Genomic DNA, 23,664 nt, shown 5'->3' on the forward strand with positions numbered 1-23,664 from the left:
GAAAAGCCCCAGTGGCGGCACAACGCTAACTGTGGGCACTACGCGCTCACAGCTGCTTCGGTAGCCACCGCTTATATTTCCTTAACGCGTGGCAAAGAACAATTCTCTTGGCGCAGCCGGAAATGGGTACCCTCCGAGGAACGCTACCACCGTTAGCTTTCTGCCGCTGCCTGCCCCTTCCCTCACAACGAAGAAAAGACGCCCAGTCTGTGCGTCCCGCCGATGCCTCATCCGCGGATATTTATTACCCGGCCACTCCTGTACAAAGTGGCCAGGGCCACGCGTGCGCATTGTGCTTAACCTTCGAATATAAAAAGAATCCGGCATTTTCCTTCCGCGTGTTCCGCAGTGCGTACGATGGCGGAGGGGCTCCCGGTTTGGCGCACGCACATAGTCGCTTGCGTCATCGGCCACCTCAGGCGGTGCATACCGATCCGTTCAAAGGCAACCACGGCGAGCTCGTCTGCGGCGACCCCTTTGGCCGTTCCCGGACGGGCGAGGAATACCTGTGCGCAAGGCGCCGCCGCATACTACTATGTGCGGGTCTTCGTCCCGTGCCAACAACAAAAGCGTGAACCGCTGCGGCAGCAGCCGTGAACGGAGGGAAACTGGCCAAACCAGTCAGGTCCTCCAGCCGGCAGCAGAGGAGGTGCGCCGCCTCCTCTCCGGCGGCCCTCACGCCCTCGCGGAGCGTCCCGAGTGTGGTGTGTTCACTTCGGTGCGGTGTCTCGGCTCCAACTGTCCCACCCGTGTATCATCGCAGACCCGAGTTCCGAGCCGTGGGATTCGTCCGGCTTGTGTCGCGATGAGGCAGTGAAAGCGGTCACCCACCACCGAGCGTGTCGGCAACGTGAAGGCAGCAGCGGCGGCGAGACGGCGGCGGCGCTTAGGCCTAAGGAGGCGATCGACGCGATGGAGCCGAAGTACGAGTACGCGAGCGAACTGAACCTGTACCAGGCCAACTACATGCGCAACTCGAAGGCCATCGGCGTGCTGTGGGCCGTGTTCACCATCTGCTTCGCGATCATCAACGTGGTGGTGTTCATCCAGCCGCACTGGCTCGGGGACACCAAGGAGTCGCGGGGCACGGGCCACTTCGGCCTGTGGCAGTACTGCCACCTGATACAGGACGGCCAGGACGTCACGTGCCAGGGCCGGCTGGATGACTTCAGCTCCATCCCGTCGGCCGCCTTCCGCGCGGCCACCGTGTTCGTCGGATTATCCGTGGTCATGGTGCTCCTGTGCATCTGCTGCATGCTGCTCTTCTTCGTCTTCCACTCGTCCACCGTCTTCCACATCTGCGGATGGATGCAGGTCTTCTGCGGTGAGTCCCTCCTCCCTTCAGTCCAGAAACGCCTCCACCAGGTCGTTTCGCAAAGCTGGTGTGTGTTTGGTTGGAATCCCAGCACGCAAGTGCTAGTTGGTATATGGTGTTCCACCTCGCCTCTGAAGCAGCTCTTCCATCTTGAGACGACCTTTAACTTCCTCTGGCGCTCGCTTGTGTAACCTCATGCGGCGCGCTTTACGCTATGGGACAAGAAGGGCAACGATGGCTCTACAGCCATGAAATGATTTGCTTGACAAGCAATTTGTTTCCACTGCTGTTGCGAACGGGGGAATATCTGCAGTTGCTCTGGGCTTCCCGACGCAAGCAGTTGTCATTCTTGTAGTTGTGCTCGGCAAAATGCTCCTAATAACGAAGTGTAAGGGATGATGAAATGAGCAACTTGGCAAGAGAAGCGAAATCGAGTTGAAGAATCAAATTGAGCAGAAGTAAAAAAAAGGCATTCATGCATGCGATACGTGCACAAGCATCTGGATCCTCACCAGTGGGCTAAGTACTTACTAAGCTGCGGCAAAAATTCCTGTGCAATTGCCAACACAAAAATGACGATTCAGACGAGCATAAATTGCTAATTCTGACAGTTTCATGTGAGCTGAACATTGAACTTCTATTATGCTAAAGGGGCCTCGGTCCGGGGCCACTGAGAACATAAACAGAACATCTGCACTACAATACGAAAAAATGGCAAAAAACAAGCAGGTACAGTGGCGGTGCGAGCAGACGTAAAGAAAAACTCAAGCATTTAGACACGACTTTAACATAAAAAGGAAAAAGTTTTTGTGCGCGTTGGAAAGCCATTGTACAGAATGACACGTAAATTATTATACTTTAATATAAAGGCACATAAGCGACCATTGTTAATAATGCAGCAATGATTTATTTTTGTTGTTTTCCAATTAACATGCATTATACCAAGCATCTTGAAAGGCGGCTTAGAGCGCGTTGACGGGGTCAAGAATTTAATTGCCCTCTTTTGCAAATGTGTGCGATAAATGTCTAATCAGTTGTGCTGCGTACGAAAAACGTTGGCTTCCAGCCATTTTGTCCGATCAAACCAGAACTTTTTCCCCGTTTTCCTACTCTTCCTTCCTTTTTTCCACCTGTCATATTCATCCTCCCTTTCAGTTGTCAGCCAACCAGCGGCGAGTCCTCCTCTCCAGACTTCAGTTTCTTGGGACTCACATTTCGTGACCGCAGGATCTCCGAAAACTGTTCTAAGAACGTCCCACGTTAAAAGTATAACAGGCTCTTTTTTTATCATATTACTCGACACAGTAGGACAAATGGCTGCGTATGGAACCCTTTACGTGGGCTTATCGAAGTGTTAACAGCACTCATAAAATGCAAAACAGGCTTTGGAATCCTTCCTACATAAACAGCCGGTGTGTGGTTTCCAATCGAAACTAGAATTCACGGTAGGTAACAAATAACTACGAAATCAAATTTCTCAACCGAATCGTCATCACGCGGTGCCTTTTAATCGTTCTCCTTTGAAACTTCTCAGCCGCCGCAGCCAAAATGTCCGAATGGCTGAAGACGCCGCCGGGGCCCAGGGTCTTCGGGCCGCGGTCTGAGGGGATTGAAATCAACTTTATAAGGGCGAAGGGGCTCTGTCTCCGTCCCCCGAAAACCACGTTGGCCAAGCAAATGCTGTGTCTCACTGTCTTCGGGTTACAGTTCTGCTATTTTCACCATGAATGGAAACGCTTCGTACGGATCATTTCATCAGCCGAGACGTAGAGACATGCACTGCTCAAGCAGATAAAATCTGCCCTTTTTTGTACGTATCAATTTATGGCACCGTAAGACCTTTTGCAATCAAAGTGTAGTTTGGCACGCAAAACCCCAATCCGGACTTGTACACACTGCCTCAAAATTTTATTATTATACTTTTGCAGGAACACGAAAATGTGTACGTAAAATGTAAAAAGAACAGTAATCCACGAATCTCACCAAACGTACGCAAAACGCCTTCACGACATTTTGCATCCAACTCCTCCGAAGGAACAGCCCATTTCTTTTGTTTTCCTTTAGCGTCAGTATTCGTCGCTACACGTCCGTTTTAATTGCGACATCATTTCACTGGACACCGCTGCAGCGTTGTCGCTTCGGCCCAACCGCAGCGGCCTTCAGCTTGCCGTCTCCTTGAAATTGGCTGTAACATTTGCCAGAAGCGGGTTTTATCTCTATGCACGAAGCCATTCGGTTGAGTTGGGGCGCCGCGGCAGCGTTGGTACATTATTCGACGCGAGTGCTCTCTAGACTGAGTGAGTGAGTGAAAACACTTTTATTCCATTTTGTTGCGCTGCCATGGATAACAGTAAGGCTGTAAGTGGACGCCGCTTGAACGTCGTAAAAAACTTAAAATCGGTGGAACCCGTATGAGCAGTGTACAAGGCAATCATTAAGGTAAGCAGTGACAAATAATCACTGCAGTTTTCTCGGCAGTGGCGGCGCTGCGTGATAGCGCCATTGATTTTCTGCGGCAATAGTATCGACGGCACATTCCTAAAGGCCCAACCACATGCACGCGTAAAATCGACGTACTCGCGCAACGACGTACGCCTGCGGCGGCATACGCCGCTGCCTTTACGCCGGCCGACGACGTCGGAGAGGGCGAGTAACCACATATCGCCGCAACGCGCGCGTAAACCAATGCGCCGCGCAGTGTGGCTCGACTACTTCGGACTCAGCTTTGTGGCGACCAGTTCAACTACATTTTAACTCAAATAAAGCAAATAATGCATATTCTCACAAATATACGTAAATTTAATACAGAAACAACTAAAACAGTTCTCGGGACATTAAAAAACGTTAAGGATTAGTATGCATACTTGGCAGGCACAAAGCCAACGAATCCCTTCCGCTACATTTGGCGTAAAACTGCCTTGCTCCCATAGTTGCTCGTTGCTTCGCGTGTTTTGTCCGGTTGTTTGGTCACCGTATTTTACAAATTACTTCGTTTTATCGCATAATAAATAGTGAAGTTAGCTTCTTTATCAATTCACTGTCTTGTTATGCGACCTGACTGCCGATAACATCACCGCCAGAGGTGTACGTCAACACCGTACGCCCGAAAGTTTGCGTCGATATCTGGCGCGCTCTGACTTGGGCGCAACAAGCGCGTACCAATGCATTCGGCGTACGCCGGAGTACGCCGGTTCCTTACGCGCTTACGCCGGTTTACGTCGTTGCGCGAGTACGCCGGTTTTACGCGTGCATGTGGTTGGGCCTTAAGAAACCACATGCAGAGCGGTGGGGATAGCGCAGCTCGTACGAATCAGCGATCCTAATAGCAAATAACAGTACCGTTTTATAGGCAGCAGTAAAAACTGCGACGCCTTAACGTCTGTGGCTCTTTAAATAACACACAAGATCAACCTCAATTATGTTTCTTTAGGTCTCAATTAGGTCTTTCTTGGACCTTGTTCTATTTACACCTTTCTGTAATGGAAGTGCCCGTGGACTTGCATCGAAGCCCGTTGTGAGTTTCGAGGCGCGAGTGCTACTAGGTTGAAGGCGCCTAGCAGAGAAAGTAATGTTGCGGTATCGAGATTTGGCGAAAGAAATTAAATTGATGCAGCCGCGATGCACTTTAAAGGGGAATACAGTACAACCTCGTTTAACCGTACCTGACGGGGTTGTGAAGAAAGTACGTACTAACCGGCACTACGGTTTATCCGAATGCCTTAGGTTAAAGGGAAACCGAGTCGGGAATTCGGCTTAACCAGGTATAAAAATAAACTACGGCTTATGCGGGTACGGTTTAACGACATTCCACTTTACTTAAAAAAAAAAAAAAACATAAGGACTGCAGGGCCATTACTCTAAAGAAATTTGAATGACTCTAGGTCCGCGAAAAGAAAAATAAACAAATACTCGACCGCCAGTTTGGTGGTTCTAAAATCTGCAGCAGTCAAAACGAGAACTTAAACATGACAGCGTCCAGATCACTCTGAAGAAAAAAGGGGGTGAATGATATCTGCCGGAAGATTCTACACCACAAAGACAGCAAAATACTCGTTTATAACTAACCTTACGTTTGGCAGACAGCTTAGAAAGCGTAGGGGCATCCTGGATTTGGAGTTATATAAAGCGACACTTCCTTTTTCGGTTACGGGTTCGAACATGCAACCGGGATACGCTCGCAGGAACGGGAGCTCCTTCCGAGTTCGTTTCGGGCCGCTCAACAGATCGTTCACTTTTATGTAGTGACGCCAGATACATACGCTAGATACGGCTCAGTACATAAAGACATGCGCGCAATTGGGAACGCCGGTCATGGCCGCGGCATCTCTGCCCGCGGAGTGAACCTGTTGATCCATTCGGAACTTTACACACGTATCAACTTTTCCGGGAGAGGGTACTGTGGAACGAAAATCTGAAATTGCCATTTCCGGGTTCGCGTCACAACATTCACCGTTTCCCCGATTTCCCCATCATAGCTTCATGCTTACTTCACTATATCAGTCAATTATGCTTGTTCGCCAATGGCGTGCAGTAAACTTTCGCTATAACGAAGTCTTCTGAACAGGGAACTTCGCTTTAAGCGACACTTTGTTAAAAGAGGACACGGTTTGCTCTCTCTGCACTTCATTTGAGACCATGGAAATATTTGAAAAAAGCGCACGCGGCCTGTCGGAGTAGGATGGCCCTTCCCCATCCCCAGTACTTCAATAAACGCTTTAATCATCACCATCAATCCGAGTAAATCGATTTCGTCACAACGAAGGATTACTGCACCATACAAAAGATGTCATCACAGCTTCTGCACCCTTTTAACGAAGTTTAACAAACAGCCATAAAAGAAAACTAGTAAAGCTTTCTTCAAAACTTCTCATCCGAACGGAAAATTATTCATCACTGCTTGTGCATTTTTAACTGCGAAGCTGTTTAGCAATTAGTTGATTCCGGCGTTTCACAGAACTCAATATAACAGTATAAAGAAAATCACCGGAAGGATTCGAACCTGTGCCTGGTAGATCAACGGAAGCATAGCCAGTTATATTACCCACTCAAGCACGACTTTTTTTTAGGCACACTCACGATCACACATAACAACTAGAAGACAATACAAAAGCTAACAGGCATCGATGGAGAAGCACACAGTACTACTGCGTTCTGCGTCCTTCAAAAGTCAGGCAAGCTGACACACGCACGCAGAAGATACAACCTGTCCGGTGGATCATTCCGCGCCGCATAAACACTCCTCAACAACGCAGCCAGCTCACGAAAAATGAACTTAGTTGGCCTGTATGCCGTATGCCGGTCGGTCATGCGGCACTGTCACAAGCTGTACAAACCCAGCACTGCAAAAACATCATAACGTACCCAATTAACATCACGAAAAGGCTGGAACCGAATGGTGTACGGAGTAATTTCAATGTCCTTCGTTAGAGTCCACTGCGAAACGTTCCAGAAGAACATTCCGTCACGGCACAACACAAAACAATGATCAATTGTCTCTGGTTGATTGTATAGACGACAATTGTCCGACCAAGGAATAGACATCACTTTTTCGCGCCGCCATGTCTTAACTGGGAGTGTGGAAAAATGAAGCCTGCAGAAAAACTTTTTTGCATTTGGCAGAACACACATACTCATTACACGTTTTAGTACGTTGCTTTTGATTGATTGTAGGGTTAACGCGCCAACGCAGCGCAGGCGATGAGGCGCGCCGTAGTGGAGGGCTCCGGATTAATTTTGACCACCTGGTTATATTTAACGCGCGCCGAAATCTCGTACACACGGGCGTTTTTGCTTTTCGCCTCCATCAGAAAAGCGGCCGTCGCGGCCGGGAATCGAACCCGGGACCTCGTGCTCAGCTTAAAACATTGCTTTTGTGGTGGCCTAAATAAGGCTGACAGTAAATGGGCACAAGGAATAGACTTTAAATTTGAGTGCTCGTCCTAGTTTTCCTTGACGTACTGAACAGATATTCCAAGCAATACTGTGCGGTAAGAAAGTTCAAAGATTCCACGTATTGAGAAATCCCCATGGCGGCTTCGTGTAAATTTCGCCCGTACATATAAGCAAAAAAGCAAATGTAAACTTATACACTGCTTAAGTACAGTTAGTAAAAGTGGGTGACCAGCTAATCTGCCGAAAAAAAAAAAAGACGCAATTCGGTGTACAAACAAATGCATGAGCCCAACACCCCCAGTCTTTAAAGGAAGAAACAAGTTATCCCTGCGCAAGGTTCATTTTGAGAACCCCACACAAATGTAGCAAAGTCTCTATATAGAGCCTGAACTTTTGATCGCGCATAGTGAAGCACTTGAAGCACATAAAGGAGCTTTGTAGCAAGAAAAAACATTACAAACTTGCGTACGCGCAAACACAGAGAGGCCTCGCCTTTTCGATGCCTGCGGTGCGCGCTTAACTTGCATGAGTGCATGCTGACAGCCAATGAGGCCCTGTGTTCCGTATTTGATGCAAATGCACGCCTAGGTACTGAAATGGAGCCCTATCCCAAATAATACCAGTGAATCTGGATGGTTTCGTTCGTCATTGCCCGATTCAAAATCTCTCTCTCTCTTTTTTTTTTTTTTTCATGTTAACATCCGCTCCAGACACATCACGCAACTGCTAAGACACTGTAAGGGCTTCCTGGACACTCTTTGTATCAGCCCAAAAATATGCTATATGACCCGCATAAGTAAGCACCTTAACCTCGCATGATTGCAAGCAAAAACCTTTCACTCCTTGACTCTTTTGAACGCTACGACAAGGAGGCTCGAGGTACAATGCGAACAGCAAGGGTGAAAGGGGGCAGCCTTGTCTGACAGACGACTTGATCGCAATCGGCGTAGACAGAATACGATTGACGATAAGCTGTGTAGTGCACTCATTATAGCAAAGCCTGATGTCCTTATACAACACATCGCCTAAGTTGACTGCTGGCAGAAGTGCAAATGAGAAATCGTGAGAGACCCGATCAAAAGCTTTTGCAAGGTCAATTTGTATTCGGACCCCCTGGACCACCGAATCAGACACGCACTCCAAGACGGAAAGAGCAATATGAATAGAATATTTGTTTGAATACTCCCGCCAAGAATACCGCAAGTTTGGTAAGACCCCACTAAACCAGTGATTACAAATTGAAGGCGTCTAGATAAAATTTTTGCAAATATTTTGTAGCCAACGTTTCAGAGGGAGATTGGTCGATAACTCTCTACAGACCTTAGTTTTTCTGCATCCGCAGTTTTGGGAATTGACACAGTGCATACTGAATAAAAGGGCGCAAGATATTATGATCACAGGCGGCCGTAAATACGTCCAAGAGAATTGCAGCAAGCATACCAGAAAACTTCTGACAGAACTCACCACCAAGACCATCTGGCCCCGGGGTCTTGTTAGTCTTACGCGCAGAGATGGTGTAATAGGCCCTGACACCATGATGCACTCGTTGTCTATAAGCCTGGGAAGTAAGCCAACGAGAAATGGAACTTTGATCCCGTTCATTAATACTGGACTCGCAAAATAACGTGCTGTAATGTGCGTGGAAAGCACTGACAATTTGCTGCAGTATACCTAAAACTTTTATAATAAATTTCAATTATCTCCTTTGTAAGTGCAGATTGGCGCTCGTCACTAAGACAACGGCGAGAAAGATAGCTATCAAAGAACCTTCCACTTTGGGGCCGAATTAAGGCACCATGCTATTTTTCAGTAACATATTGTTGCAATTTTCCTTCAACAATCCCAATTTCTTCCAAATTTGATTCCGCATTGACTGCTTCCAGTTCGTGAAGTGCCACCAATGCACGGGAAAGTACAGTGCCACCAATGTACGGGAAGCAATGTACGTACATGAAAGCGTTTTAAAAACGAAAGCCGAGCTGACAATTCCATTGCATCATTCCCAACTTCCTATTTAAAGAGATTCCATTTCTGATACAGAGAAAGATAGGGTGTTGGGAGAATACTGTGGAAGCAATCTGATACTTTTTTGGAAAAAAATCCGTCAGCCAGTGGAGAGGTGCTAAGTTTCCACAGGTCCCATTGAGTCGGCGCGCTACGTGGTCTGGGCCTACCGAAGTAGATTGATACCATACAGTGGTCAGTGAAAAAATATCGAACGTACGTTATAGTCCCAAACGCTGGAAACTTCCTCTGCTGATGCATATATCCTGTCAAGGCGGGCATTTGAACCGCACTGAAAATGCGTAAAGTGCGCTGTACTTCCTTTCATCTGACCGACATCAGGAAGACCATGCTCGTGCACTAAATCGGACAGTGAGCCTGCACTGCCATTATAGCAACAAAGATGGGGTAAAGGTCGTTGCGGCAGCGAAGACGAAGCAAATCGGCTGCAATCGTGGACTTAAACCATCGGCCTCGCTGCCTTTGCTACCTTCGCTAGGCTTTGCTGTAAAAGTATCGTGTCCTTGAAGCACGAAGCGTTCTAGCGCGGGGCGTTGGAAAACTAGTGTCCCGGTGTTTTAGTGCCGTGATTGCATGAAACGACGACATGAGGCGAAGACATCAGACGACGACATGAGGCGATGCTTCCTTCATTTTTTCTTCAGGAGTGTGAGTTTGTGGCACCCGTTGACTGCATTAGGTTTTTTGTTTTAGTGGTAAAGCCCCTTAGGGGCTCTGGCTGTCGTCGCCTCATGTCGTCGTCTCACGTCATTGACTCATGCCGTCGTTTCATGTAGTAACGGTACTAAAACACTGGGACACTTGTTTTGCAACACCTCGCGCTAGAGCGTAACGCTACTAAAAGAACACACCGGGCGCTCGTTTTCCACGCCTCGCGCTAGAACGCTTCGTGCTTCAAAGACACGAAACTTTTACTGCAAAGCTGTATACCTCTAACCCCCAAAGGTTTCATCTCCGTTGGCAAAAACGCCAAGGCGCCAAGAATACACTTATACACTGCCTGCTTCGCCCCTACGCATGGTTTCACATTAGTGGAGATAGCCCGGGATTTTTTCTTGGGTCTGCTCCACCTGTTGGTTGCTTCCCATTATTCCTCATCGTTTCAGGAGAACATGAAACTCTTAAGGATGATGTGTACAGCGCCTTATGAGGCCGACCTTCAAGCTCAAATAGGCCTCACCACGTGATATCCGATAAAAAGCTGCGACCTACAGAACGGGTTTAAAGAGATTTAAAAACTGCCCTCAGCTCATTCGTGCTGAGTGAGGTCGAGGCTGTGATTAAAGGTTGTCCAAGCTAAGCATGTTTTTTTGTCGCCTGGACCTTTTATTTTTTAATTGGACTTTTTATCAACATCTGTTTCGATTTTCAAACAAGTACCCCTTGAATTTGTGTCATAAGGTCTGCATTTTTTTTTACACGTGATACTGTTATTTAACTAGAATAGTATTCAGGATGGAAACATTCCTCGAACGCCGTGTAGTTATCACTGCTTTTTATATTATCACTGATTTTCGGTTGACAGACGCGCAACAATATCTTTTTTAGCTAGCTGCTGAACCACTGTACAGTAGCATTCGGGAAGCCGCAGAATAACCTCTGTTCAAATTTTGTTTAGTTCTGCGGATAGCCGTTCGTCTTTACTGTAAAGGGGGTCTGTTTACCGTGCATGAAGTGTACTATGAATCTGAATGGTTAAAGACAAGCGATTGATGTGACTGAATTGAGGTAAGGTTGAAGTGACGCCTGCGACGTTCAACCACTGTTGATGTGAACTTCCCTGGTTCACGTCAAGAGATCAAGAGATGTCAGGTCAAAACCCACCCAGGTATTGGTATACCATACAACGGTTTCTCTCCCTCTCTCTCTCTCTCTCTCTCTCTCTCTCTCTCTCTCTATATATATATATATATATATATATATATATATATATATATATATATAGATATATATATATATATATATACGATAGAGAAGTCAAACTGAAAAACATAACAACATTTATTCTAACGTTTTTTGAAAAAGACCGGCCCCCGGTCGAAACGTTAGAATAAATGTTGTTATGTTTTTCAGTTTGACTTCTCTATCGTACAGCTAACCTCATAGCCAGGAACCTTTTCTCTTAATATATAAAATTACACACGCATGCCTGCACTCTACGAAAAACTACGAAAAGCCACTGTGCAGAGAAATCAAAGGGCAATGAGAATTACGCTTGGCCGCCCAGCGTAACATCGTCCATCCGGTCTTCCAAGTTTCTCCAAACTCCCGCGACACAGCAATAAAGGGAGGGGGGTGGGGTTGGTTCACGGTCAACCTTGGAAGCCACCGTTACAAATGTTCGACACAAACAAATGTTCAGATGACCTCACTGCCTTTTTTTTTCTTGTGTAACAGCCCTTGCGGGTCGTGGCCAGTACATTAAAATTCTAAGAAAGTTTTAATGCCCCTATCGAAATATATTATTTAACGGCTTAACAGTTTTAAACAAAATCAAACAAAAAGGTATGATTTCCTTAATTCTATTGTTTAAATTTGTGGACATTTTGTGTCAACGATTACCCACAGAAAAAAGGAAAAGAAACTACCAGCTAGACGGAGAATTAGTTTGATATGTCCAGGACGTCTTTTTCGAATCCTCTTCGATACGAAGCGTTCACTCTGAATGGATGAACCGCCCCATAGTTTAAGTCGCCGATTGAATACACCAGAATAGCTGCCGTTCTTACTTCTTTCATTTCCTGCGTGCATTGGGCATTTACAGCGACAAAAAGAAGGCGGAGAAGAAGAGGCGAGCGCCGTGGCCGAGAAGGAAGGTCTGCAATAGAAACGAGGGCTCATCATTGCGGGGAAGGCGGGTCCTTTGAGAGGGAGACGTGCGCCAGATATAGGTCGACGCTGCCGCCGCCACGACGTCGTCTTAGCGGCGTCTCTCGCTAATGTGGATCTCCCCCCTTTATACAGGTTCCCCGACCGCAGGACGAAGTGTAGCGCGCCGTCTTATTGTAGCTCGAAGCTCCTTCGCCTTGCGGCTAAGAGGTCACGCCGCGTGGAAGTGTACGGACTGAAGAAAGACTGCCTTCCTTCGCCGTTTCCTGCATTTGACGTCGAGTAGATTGCGCGTGTACACCGACCAAGCATTCAGCGTCAACCCAAGAACAAGTGCGGAGTGACGAAATATGGAACGACCTGTGTTCAAAAAGGGCAAAGACAAGTGTGGCCTACGCAGGCCACCTCTCTCTTCATCTCCCTCCCTCCCTCTCCCAATCCCTCTCTCTCTGTCTCCCTCTCCCTCAGAGCAGCGCTGATCCCGTTTGGGTCAGTGCTTCGCAGGTTAATCCGGCCTTGCACCTCGGGCGTAACACATTGTAACCTCATAAAGGAGCCTTCTCGACGCACTATCAGTGTCGCGGGCAACAAAACTAAGCCACTGACCTCTACAGATACCCACGTGCTTTTAGAGGAGCTATGAGAAACGCCGTGCCATCACGTCCGGCAACCCTTTTACCAGGTTTGGGCGATATGCAAAGTCGTCGCAAGCGCTTATCTTGTGCCAGATTGCACACAGAGCGCCCAGAAGGATGCGCTCGTCAAGTTCAGGCCGTATACCCTTGGCTCGTTTGATCGAATCACGCCGTGCTGAAAGGCCGCCCGAAGGCTCGGTGGCGTTTGAGTTACGCGTTTGTCATTCCGGTTCCCGGATGCGGTGCCGATCAACGCGCGGTTGGCCCGTGGCTTTCTTGGGGCTTCGCGGCAGGAATGGGATCGCCCAGCGTATACTCGGAGTGGACAGTGCGAGATTTGCGGTAGTTTGAGGATGCTACTTAATAAAGGACGGACAACTGATTTTTGACGAGTATATTGTCTTTATCCTAAATGAAAGGGCATCACTTAAAACACCTTAACCAGAAATGGTTTGCCTGATGGCGCCTTTGAAATTTTGAAGTCGGAATTTTTAGATCTACCAGCCATACGTGTCCCGCAAAAAGGAAGGCTGGCAACCATTACAGTGAGCCGTGCGGCAACATTTGAACTGCACGTGAGATGAGAAGAAGTATTTAAAAACTTGTCCCCGGCTAAAACAACAATAACGTGCAGCCTTTCTTTCTATTCCTTCATGCGGTTTTCGAATCACGCGTTGAAACCGACGGAGTTGTTTGGATACGTAACGCAGTGCCAAGTTTAGACACTACGTGTCGCCACCTTTCAGACTTCAGACATTTTAGCGCAAGATTAAAATTATTTCCGCCTATTAATTTAGAAACTACTTGCGGTTACCCTAGTATATAAAACGCTGGCTTTCATGTGAGCTAGACGACATGCACTTCACAAAATTCGGTTGTCTGCCCCTTGGTTACTGGTCAGACTTGTTTTCAATGAAGCGGAAAAAACGCTGATATTACTGCGGCTGATCGATGGACAGCGAAGAAGAAATGGCGGAAACTTGCAAGCGCTAACGACCGGAAAGATGCTTAAATTTGCCGCTCCGCTATACCACGAGACCCATGAAGTTGGGTTCACCACTAAATTGAAATGCTTTGCTAAAAAGCCATTTTTTTTGGAACACAATGTGTTTTTATATGAAAGTGTGAAAGCCCTAGGCATTTTTGTTAGATACCTGGTTAAGCCCCCATGTATCCCTAAAAGTGCTATACACCGAGCCTTAATTAATTTAAGTCTGCCTCGCCTGTACACACAAATGGGAAATGCAACGAGTCAGATATCTAATATGAAGGCCCTAGCGCCTCGTATTGTTACGAAACGACACGGCTTCCTCGGTGAGTCTAAAATTGCATATAAGGTCAGCACCAATGCCGTATGAAGCAACGTTTGGCATGAAGTACTAGGTGTGGCAGGATGTATTTCTAAGGTAACTAAGTTATACTCGCTCTCCTCGTGCATTCCATTGGTTTTCTTGCTCAATTTATTTGTCGGTTGTCTAAGTGCGATATGGGCGTGTTGAATGTGTCTACGTCACGCTGCACGCTCAGCCGATCCACATTGTCACCCGTAGATTTTTACTAGGTTATGCATGGCCAGGTAGTGAAATCCACTAAGTATCTAGTTTATACTGGGACCTGGTTAGTGTCTTGTTAGTAAGTGCCACGACCTTTTTTTTAAGAGTGTTGGGTGAAATTATATGCACTACGCAGAGAAAAACAAAACAAAATTACTGCCCTTTGTAAACAATAAGCTCCCGGGGTATATAGGTAATCGCGTAGCAAGGCCCTTTCTTGTTCTGTAAAAGCAACAGAGGTCGTGCCAACGCACGCACCACTTATCGTCTCTACCACTAATGCAACCTCGCGTGCAGGCCTATTCCGTTTCCTCTTTCGAATGTTAATTTCTTCGGTGCCGCCCAAGCGTTTGCAGTCGCGGCAATAAAAAGCACGGCCGGCGCTGCCTTGGGGCATGCAGCGTGTCGGATTACTTCTGCCGAACAGTCCGTGTACGTACCACATTCCGCAGTGCAGCTGTCTCATATATCGCTACTCGGACCCTATTATTCACGCGGCGGAGGTGCCTTGTTCGGCGCTCTGAAAGTGACGCGGGCCGCAATTTTCTTCGGGTTGTGCGTGAAACCATGGATGCGTGCAACGACTGCTGCGTTCCTTTTCTTTCGCTCTCCCTTGGGCCGCATGCCTGTTGATTTCATTCACAAGATGTCGCAAGCTTTCGTGCACCGCCACTAACATGATTTTGAACTAGCTCGCGTCATACTGCTTTGAGATCTGGATGTTGAAGCTGATACGGTGTATATACGTAGCACGCTTTGGCGGCCGTGATGTGAGTGGGTAATCAGCACTGTCCTGTTTGTTGAGGAGATGAGAGAGGAGGAAAAAAAAAAGCTTTTAAAACGCAACATTAACCCTGGCTGTTTCAATTGACGCCACCATATAAAAGTCCCTTTAGCGCATAGAGAACAAACCCGAAACTGCTAGTTTTCTGGGGAATTGTCCTTCAAGGATGACTATTGAGATAGCCGTCACCATTCTTGTGTCTTAGCGGAGATGGAGGCTACAACGAATAAAGAGCTCAAATATAAAATTACGACGTTGAGGTATAAAAAACAGAGGTCCAGTTTCATTCCCAAGCTTTTAAATCTATGAATGTCTGCAGTACGAAGTTCAGTTTTTGTTTGCAGGGACATGGGGTCATAAAATTTAGGAAAACATGCAGAAAAGATGTATTTTCTTTAGCTTTAGTGTACTCCCTGATGCCGGTGAACGCCGATACGCCCACCAGGAAAGCTAACTTTCTCTGACGATGATGAATGATCGTGGGTCAAGTGAAAGAAAGAAAATGCTTCCCGTGGTCGAAATCTAACCTCGGTCTCTTGCGTTATGAAGCCGGCATCCATCCGATTGGTCCATTCCGACACGGTCGAAGCGAACGCCAAGCAGCAGGAACCGACTCGCTCTGTACACCCCAAAACCCAAACGTTAGGCCTACGGAGTGCACACCCTTCAGTTGCTGTGGGTATTCTAGAAAAGTGGTGGGATTGGCCTACCAAAGAATCCGTCACGAGACAGCCTCACGTTCAACCATTATCGTCATTAGACGAAGGGGTGCATAATTTTTAATCATCAGATGTCCTAATTAATTGCCTCACTAATAAATCAGTTATTACTTGCACTAACAGCGCCATTTTTTTCGTTTGTGGGCTGATGGGAGCACTATAATTTAGTAGAACACACACACACACAAAACGATTTTTTTCTTGAAAAAAAAAAAAACAGAGATGAAATGGTTAAGCGTCGCGGATTTCCTCAGCCAAGTTCACCGACGCCAAGTGGTCCATCAACTGGTCCAAGGCTAGCGATACGTACCATGTTGGAGGAAGAGGGTGAGGAAGATGTGGGGATGGAATCGCAATGGGCAGGAGAAATTACAATGTCCTAAATTAGCGTACGGTTCTGGGCAATGGAGGCATGCTGGGGAGTGTCGGACACGGTAGAGAAAAGAACGAGCATTTAGTGTATGCGTCTAAGAATGCGTAATTGCGTGGCGGTTAGAGATTTGCACGTAACAGAAAGTGTACGAAGAGTTTCGTTGATCTTCTCATTGCGAGCGAGTAGCGTCTCGAGCGGCAGACAAGGTCAGAGTTTGTTCTTCTCTCTGTCCTGCGCAGCCTTGTCCCGCAAAACGAGCCTTCAGAACGTGTCCTCGGTGGCATGCACAGAAGATGATTAGATGAGTCTAAAGAAGGGTTTGGATTCATTTTGCAGTCAAAGTATTAAGCGGAAATGACACCAGGGGTGGTGACGCTGCATCTCGTCCTTTCCTTCGGCCGGTTCGACGCGCAACGAAGGCGGACTGAGGATCAAAAGTCGCTCACCACAGCGTTGACAGGGCGGATGCCTCATCGCCGTGAACCCGAGACGCTTCCCGCGCATCCGCAGGTTCTCAGCGATGTCTTCGCTGTGAGCTCCACAAATTGAACTCCTTCGAAGACGCGCGGCCCCGCCGCCGGCAGGGGTGACCTCGTCTCGGCAGGGCTGTCACCGCTCGGAATAGCTGTCAGGAGCAGCAGCAACAGCGGCGGCAGGAGTTAATTACGCTCACAAATGTAATAATAAAAAGAAAGAAAAACAAAAAGGTAGTAATGGAAGACGCCCCTTCAGCCCCGCCCACGAGGGAACGGATGGGGAGAAGGATAAAAACGGTAATGAGATCTTGAAAGTGTGCCGTTGCAGTCTTAAATGTGCAGTCGATTGCTATTGGAAGTAATTGAGCTGTTAAAAAAATTGCAGAAATTATTGACACGATTCCGAAGTGTTCGAAACGCGGGTAGTGTTTTTGCTAACGTACACACAAGAGCAAAAGATTACGGACCACGAAAGCAGCAATTTTGGGTTATTTCTCTGCCGCGCGACAGCCCGGGGTACAGCATGCCGTATTTTTAATTACTTCAGTAACTATACGACATTTCACATGCACACGGAAGTTTGTCGGCCTGCTACAGAAAGAGAAATAACCTAAAATTTTTTCTTGGTGAAGTATCATTCATCTCATATTCTCTATAAACATGCAGAGAGGAAACTGACGCTGAAACCCCTTGCCATCATGGGAATTATGAGAAAAGTACAGACCTGCATTATCTTCGTAAATGGCTTGACCTGTAACCTTTTAGTCAAAAAATGAATGAGTGCAGCTATGACGCCGAGAAAATGTTTCTTTCACACGGGTTGGAGAATCATAGTCAGTTGGCCACTAAGACGACTGCATCATTACGCCAAGTTTTATTTGCTTGTCATACGTTGTTCATCACGGAGTTGTAAACAATTATGAATTCTCGTGTACTGGAAATACATGAGCTTCTACGGAAGGACCATTTGGGTACAGGAAACGGTCGTAATTTTTTTTATTGGAACAGTGCCACAACAATATATATCACGTTGGGACTGCTCAAATGACCACACACCCAGGGGGAGTTTCATATCAGGAGGTATCAGGGGTAACTGTGAGTCCATGTTTTAATACAAATAACATGAAGCCGATGCTCCTAAGCATTCAGGCAGCCTCAGAAAGCCACCGTGAAACAGCTAGCCCCATGTTTATCTGCTGGAATCAAACTGTAGTCTTTTCAAGCTTCATTGGACTCGAAAACAGTTGACTCTTGTTAGACGAACTCGATTATGACGAATATCATGGTTAAGACGAACATCACTTTTGATCTCGTGCAACGTGCACAATTTTCAGTTTATTTTCAGTCAATCAGTTACAGAGTACAGGGAACTGTACATTTGTCACACATGTAAGGGGCAAGGTTGGCAAAAAGGCAATTTAATGCCTGACAAAGTGCCGTAACCTGACCCAGTCAATAAAGCGCGCAAGGAGCATGTTTGAAACGTAAAAGCAACCACAGTTTCACATTTTTGGTAACAGTTTTAAAACATCGTCTGAAGAGCAGTCATATTCCTGATAATAAGGACGAATTTTCACGGTCCCTTCCAGTCCGTCTTAACGGGAGTTTAGTGTAGCTGAAAAGTATGCTAAATTGCAAATTGCAGACAATCGTGTTTTGTTTCTTGGGCTGGCGTGGCTTCGCTTTCCAAACTCGTTCACAGCGTTTACTGGGGCCAATTTTACCGCAAAAGCATTATAAGTGCCTCATGAGTAAAAAAAAAAAAGTTATGGCGTTGACTGGACACAGCGGATGGTACCAAAAAAGTTGCGGAACTCCCGACTAGTAATTCGCGCTGCTTTACATCGAGCTCCTTTAAAGTCGACCTCACTACTGCATTCAAACGCATTGCTGGGAAGGCTACTTTTCATACTCCGTATATGAGGTCTCATAGGGACGTAGGAAGGCCCTAGCGCCTTTTATTAAATACCCCCAAAGACCCGTGGATACCTACATAAAGCGCTAAACACCCACACTTTGCAGTTGGCCACCATACTTTACACGAATGTATGGCTGGAAAGGCATGTTTACAGACGCAATTTATATGCTTTGTAAAAATATATGAAGGCCCCGAACCTTATATCAAATACGTCCATAAATACACCATGTGCCCCTATGAAACGCTGTACAACGAGTCCCCTTAGAATCGGCTTCACTATTATACAATTACGTATTGTTAGAAAGACATTTTAGGGCCAATATGAAGATTTCACGACCAAAGCGCCTGTTATTTGGTAGAATTTTTATACGCGGCGAAAGCGTGAAACCCCGAGAGTTACAGACGCATAGATGGGTTACTTCGTTGAGTCCGCATAGAAATGCATGCTTATTCATTTATAAGCTTCCCGGAGCGCAGCGCGCCGGGTTAGGAGCACACGGGACGGCACGCCAGGAGAACAGATGCTCCCCAGCCACGGATAAAGCTGATTCTGAGGAAGTAATGTCGTTAAGTTAAGATGACTGCGTCTTCGTAATGCTAAATATAAAATAAACTAATAAAAATTCTTGGGATTGTTTAAGTCGACTTACAGCGAGGAAAAGCCATAAGGTTTTTTTGCTTTCAAAGAACGCAAGCAGTCTTAAGTGCCCCAGGGAATATTTTAGTAGGTCTAAAAAAAATAAATGTTATTCCTCCTCCTCCTCCAAAATTCGCCACGTGCTTCCGCTGCGCAGTTTGCCACGCTGGTAAGCCGGTATGGCCCGTGAGAGATTTAAAAGCCGATAAGTGAGAACTTCAGGCCAGATTTGCCCGTTTCCGAAGACGGTTCCCCTTGTTCGCACACAGTACTAAGTGAACGGCTAATCGAAACTTTGAGCTTAAACGCAGGTGCGGTGGCGTTATTGCTTTTTTTTTCTTTACGGAATCTCGTGCTTTCGATCATCGTATATAAGCTCACCTCAATTATGCACTAATGTATATCGAAAAATGTGCCCAGTGTATGCGGCGAAAATGGTGACGTATTCTGAACAATCTCATTAGCGCTTGTATAGGAACAATTAGGTGGCGCTGTTAGAATTTTTCCACCGTAAGCACTGTGATCCCGGAAGAGCTCCCACATACGCATCAGCATAGCTGATTCCTTCTTCAGAAAAGCTTCGTCAAAATATGAACAAAACCCTGCCGAGGTTCGTTATGTTATGTCACGCGCAAAATGGAGCAGTGTTCCTGCTTTTTTTTTTCGAATGGACCTCCTTCATCAGCGCTTGCATCTTCAGCATTTCCGCGGCGTGACATAATCGCCGAGGGTGCGTTAGACTCTCCCTTTCGCCGAAAGGGCTGCGTTAGCCGTGAGCGATGCGTTTCGGCCTCCCCTGCGTCGCCCAGGTCTTCCTCGTAATTTGAATTTCAAACACCCCGCTGGGACGAGCGTGGGAGCCTCGTCGGCGCTCCGCTCGTTGGCCGCTCCCCTCCGCGCCGCGTCGGAACACGGTCAGCCGGAAGTTGCCGCTTCCTCGGCTCACTTTCGCAGCAGGGCCCCCTCACGCAGGCGCGGGTACCCGCGCAATCTGCGAAGCGGGCTGGACTGAGAAACGGGCGCTGCTCAGGGGTGCGATAACCGTCCTCCACCTTGTTTGCCTCTCCATTACGGCTGGCCGTCGGTAGCTGTGAGCGCGACGGTAGCGGCGTAGGTGCGCGCAGGGCGGACCTGAGTTATGGTGGCTAAAAGTCCACCATACCTGAGTTTGCTGTAACCGGTAGTGGTGTAGTCACCTGGAATGGAGGGAATCTAGGCCGGGGGTGCGTTGGTGACACCTTAATTTGACCCCGGAGAGATTGAGATACTGGACTAAGAGGTGGAGCTAAGGGAGGATGAGAGAGGCTGGGCGTCAACGTGCTGGTCATCCCTACTAACCCCTGCGGGTCACTCGAGATGTTTAGAACGTTTACTTAATTCCGCATTGGGTTAAGTTTTGAAACGTTAGAAGAAAAAATGTCGTGGTTTTTACGGCGAAGCTGTACATGGCTAGGATGGCAGAAATTTTCGGGTCCGTGAAGAAAAATCCGCTCCCGGTACACACCCACCAATGCAAGAAACACTTGTGGGGGATTGGCCTGGAATTAATAAGGCTCCACTCACAATGGTAGAAAGGCCACCTACTCCTACTATGACCCCGAAGAGCAAGATGCAGGAGGAATCCTATTTGTATTCTAGTGACACTATAAAAAGGCAGTGAAAAGACTCTCCAAGAGCTGCCTGCCTATGAAAAGTGAAGAGGGAAGCAGACAAGACAATGTGATCGACGGGATATTTTGTACGAAGGGGCTAGAAAATTAAGAAACAGGTGTAAAGAACTCAGGGGATACTAGTCCTCGGTGACGACTGCAATGTGGGTGTCTGCAGGAGTGGTTTATACAGTTCGCGCTGGAAGGGTTTGTACGGTATAATGATTCCCATTAACTCTACATAGATCATGTATGAACCGAACCTTTGCAGAACATCTATCTGAAGTTGTATTATCTTTGTATTCAAACCCTGCAGGGAGTGGTTCGTTCATCCATTTCGTCCTACTACAGCGATGCACATCCACCAACTACTGTACTTATGTTCTAGGGCCCTGAGTCTCCACCAGTAATTGTACACTTCGACCACGGGTCGACCACTTAAAGTGGCTTCTCTGAAACCCGGCTACATGCGTTGTCTGTGCCGCAAGGTCAATGACACGCGAAAAACCGGCGTCTGCTGAGGGTGTCCTCCAGAAAGGTATGGACGTTCTTATGATTGTATGGACATTGGACATTGTTGTGATCAGATATGGAGCACGGTTTACATGGCTGTTGCAGGCGCATCACGGCGACGTAACGCAGCGGCCGCTGCGATTCGCCATCGGTTACACGGGGGCGAATTCCGCGTCGGTCGTTTACACCGCTGCTGCAAAAGCGCAGCGAACGCAGTTTCGACCGCGCTCACGCCGCGCAAAGAGCAGGCTTCGCTGTGAAAGAGCAGAGCAGGGGGTGGGTCGAGATGGGACTGCGCCTTCGATATGGGCCTGCGTGTGCCCGGTCGCTGCGCAGCGAGGGGGCGCCAGGAATTCTGGGTTATCAGTTTCATTGGCTGCCGTTCACGACGCTTTGAGCCCGCGGGCGGCAATGGCCCCGAGATAGCGCATGTAACTGTAACATTTAGTCGCGACACGGTGAGCGGACACCGTCGCGGAAGCTCAGGATGCGCTTTTGTCGCAGCCATGTGAACAAGGCTACTGTGTCGCAGCTGGAAGTTACAATGGTTACGACGCCTTCTCAAAGTTCGCTTCCCGGGCCATTCCGTTTTCCCTTGGTGATCTGCGCGCACACTGGGGAGCAGCTCATCGCGAGTGGTACTCAACTGTAGCGGATATCCCAGAATCCACCGTTACCCTTCGCTGCGCCTGGACCGGGTTCACATGCCTTCTGGGAAGCAGTAGTCACTGCGTATTCACACCTCGATCGACCCCTGCTGGCGCAGTGGTCGCGCTCCGCCTTCCTATCGCAGTGGATCTCAAATGGAGATCCGCTAAGGCATTTCAGGGATAGGCGAAGCCCGCCCCAAAACACTCTCCTCACTATCTTTTTCTACTTTTTTCCACACCTTAGCCGAAACGCAGAAAAGTGGCTTTGCTGTATGACATGCACATTTGATTTCTCTGTGAAACGCATGTCTTAACGTCGGCTTTTTGCATAACACACAGCTTCGAGTGCGAATTGTTTGACACTATGGCACGGTTCATTACAGCTCATCAAGGGGTTCAACGTCACTTTTAAAGGACAAAGGGGGTCTCTGGCACACTCATGGATGGGCACAACTGGAGTGAATCGTGCCATTTCCACGACGTCGGAGCGGCCGAGACCTGATATATGCTGCGCTTTTGTCGCAGTGGTGGAACCACCGCGTGACGCGTTTTGGTACGCGATTCGTGCGCGTTGGCGAGGCGCGTGAGCAGCACTAAGGCATTACTTGGATGACTTCGCGAGAAAAGCGCCACTTCCAGGACCCCGTATCAAAACCCTGTCAGCAAATTTTTTATTGGTTACATGTAGCTCGAAACCTCAGATCAAAATTCCTATCAGCTATGACGGCCTCCCAACGACTATGACAGCAGTGGTCAACAGAAGCTCGCGGCCGGTTTAGCGGCACCCATGTGTCCACGTAGAGCAGTCACGGTAACAGCAGACAAGCTGGCGGTGGTTAGCGCGACACTAAGTTTCAGTCTCTCTCGTTTTCCTTCTACTCCTCTCCTTTGTTGTTTGTTGCAAGCGCTGATGTCACAGCTGCCAATACCTTGGGTCATATAGCTCCTTGGTATTTATGGCTTTCAGGATTAATGTTGGCCTCCTCCAGACCTTGGATGCGGGGAGATATTCATCTATAAGCTGTACGCTAACGCAAACAGAACAAACCCTTCGCGTATGGTTCGCATCAACCTCCCTCCACATTGCCCCCATTGTCATACCTGTACAACTGCCGCACTACACCGTCTCACCTGAAATTTTAACACGAAGGTGTTTTATTCCTGGATACACGAACATTTCGCTGACGTCATATCCGTCACGGAAATGACGCAGGTATACAACGAAGCAAACGGCCTGTAAAGGGTGCACCTCTGCACACAGGGTCTTCTTGCGGGGAAGCAACCTTTAGTACTAAAGAGTACGCTATACTTAAGTTTGTTCGTTTTGGGGTTTTATATTTTAACACGAAAGGGTTTTATGCCACGATACACCAAGATTTCACTGATGTCACATCCGTCACGGAAATGACGGCAGTAAACCTTTGCCGAAGCGAACCGCCAGCAGGACGTCGCTCGCCAAGCACACCCACAAGACAGCCGCTGACCGCAAATCATGCTCAGCTGCAGATTTCGCTGCACATTTCACTTTCATGTTTTACTGATTCCCAGACAGAGGAATCAACTAGAGTTTTCTCTACTTTTTTCCTTAATGGGAATTTCACCCCACACTGTAGCAACCACGAAAATTACTCCCACACGAACATTGCTTCTTGATGTATCGTGAGGGGAAGAGACAAGTTTTCGGAGATGCAATGCG

The 23,664-nt window shown here is 47.6% G+C and overlaps 1 protein-coding gene across 1 annotated transcript in view; it reads left to right on the forward strand.

Annotated features, from left to right (window-relative positions):
* Window positions 1–571: 571 nt before the first annotated feature.
* The window catches only part of Tmhs (Tetraspan membrane protein in hair cell stereocilia), a 124,162-nt gene continuing 101,069 nt past the window's right edge, over window positions 572–23,664 (forward strand). Inside the window, exon 1 of the mRNA XM_077685793.1 lies at window positions 572–1,324. Within this exon, the coding sequence (XP_077541919.1) occupies window positions 913–1,324 (412 nt within the window). The 5' untranslated portion in view covers window positions 572–912. The remainder of the gene's footprint in view (window positions 1,325–23,664) is intronic.

This window comes from Haemaphysalis longicornis, unplaced genomic scaffold (assembly GCF_048455015.1).
Source record: "Haemaphysalis longicornis isolate Haplotype H1 unplaced genomic scaffold, Haemaphysalis longicornis Haplotype H1 scaffold_9, whole genome shotgun sequence".
Taxonomy (NCBI): Eukaryota; Metazoa; Arthropoda; class Arachnida; order Ixodida; family Ixodidae; genus Haemaphysalis; species Haemaphysalis longicornis.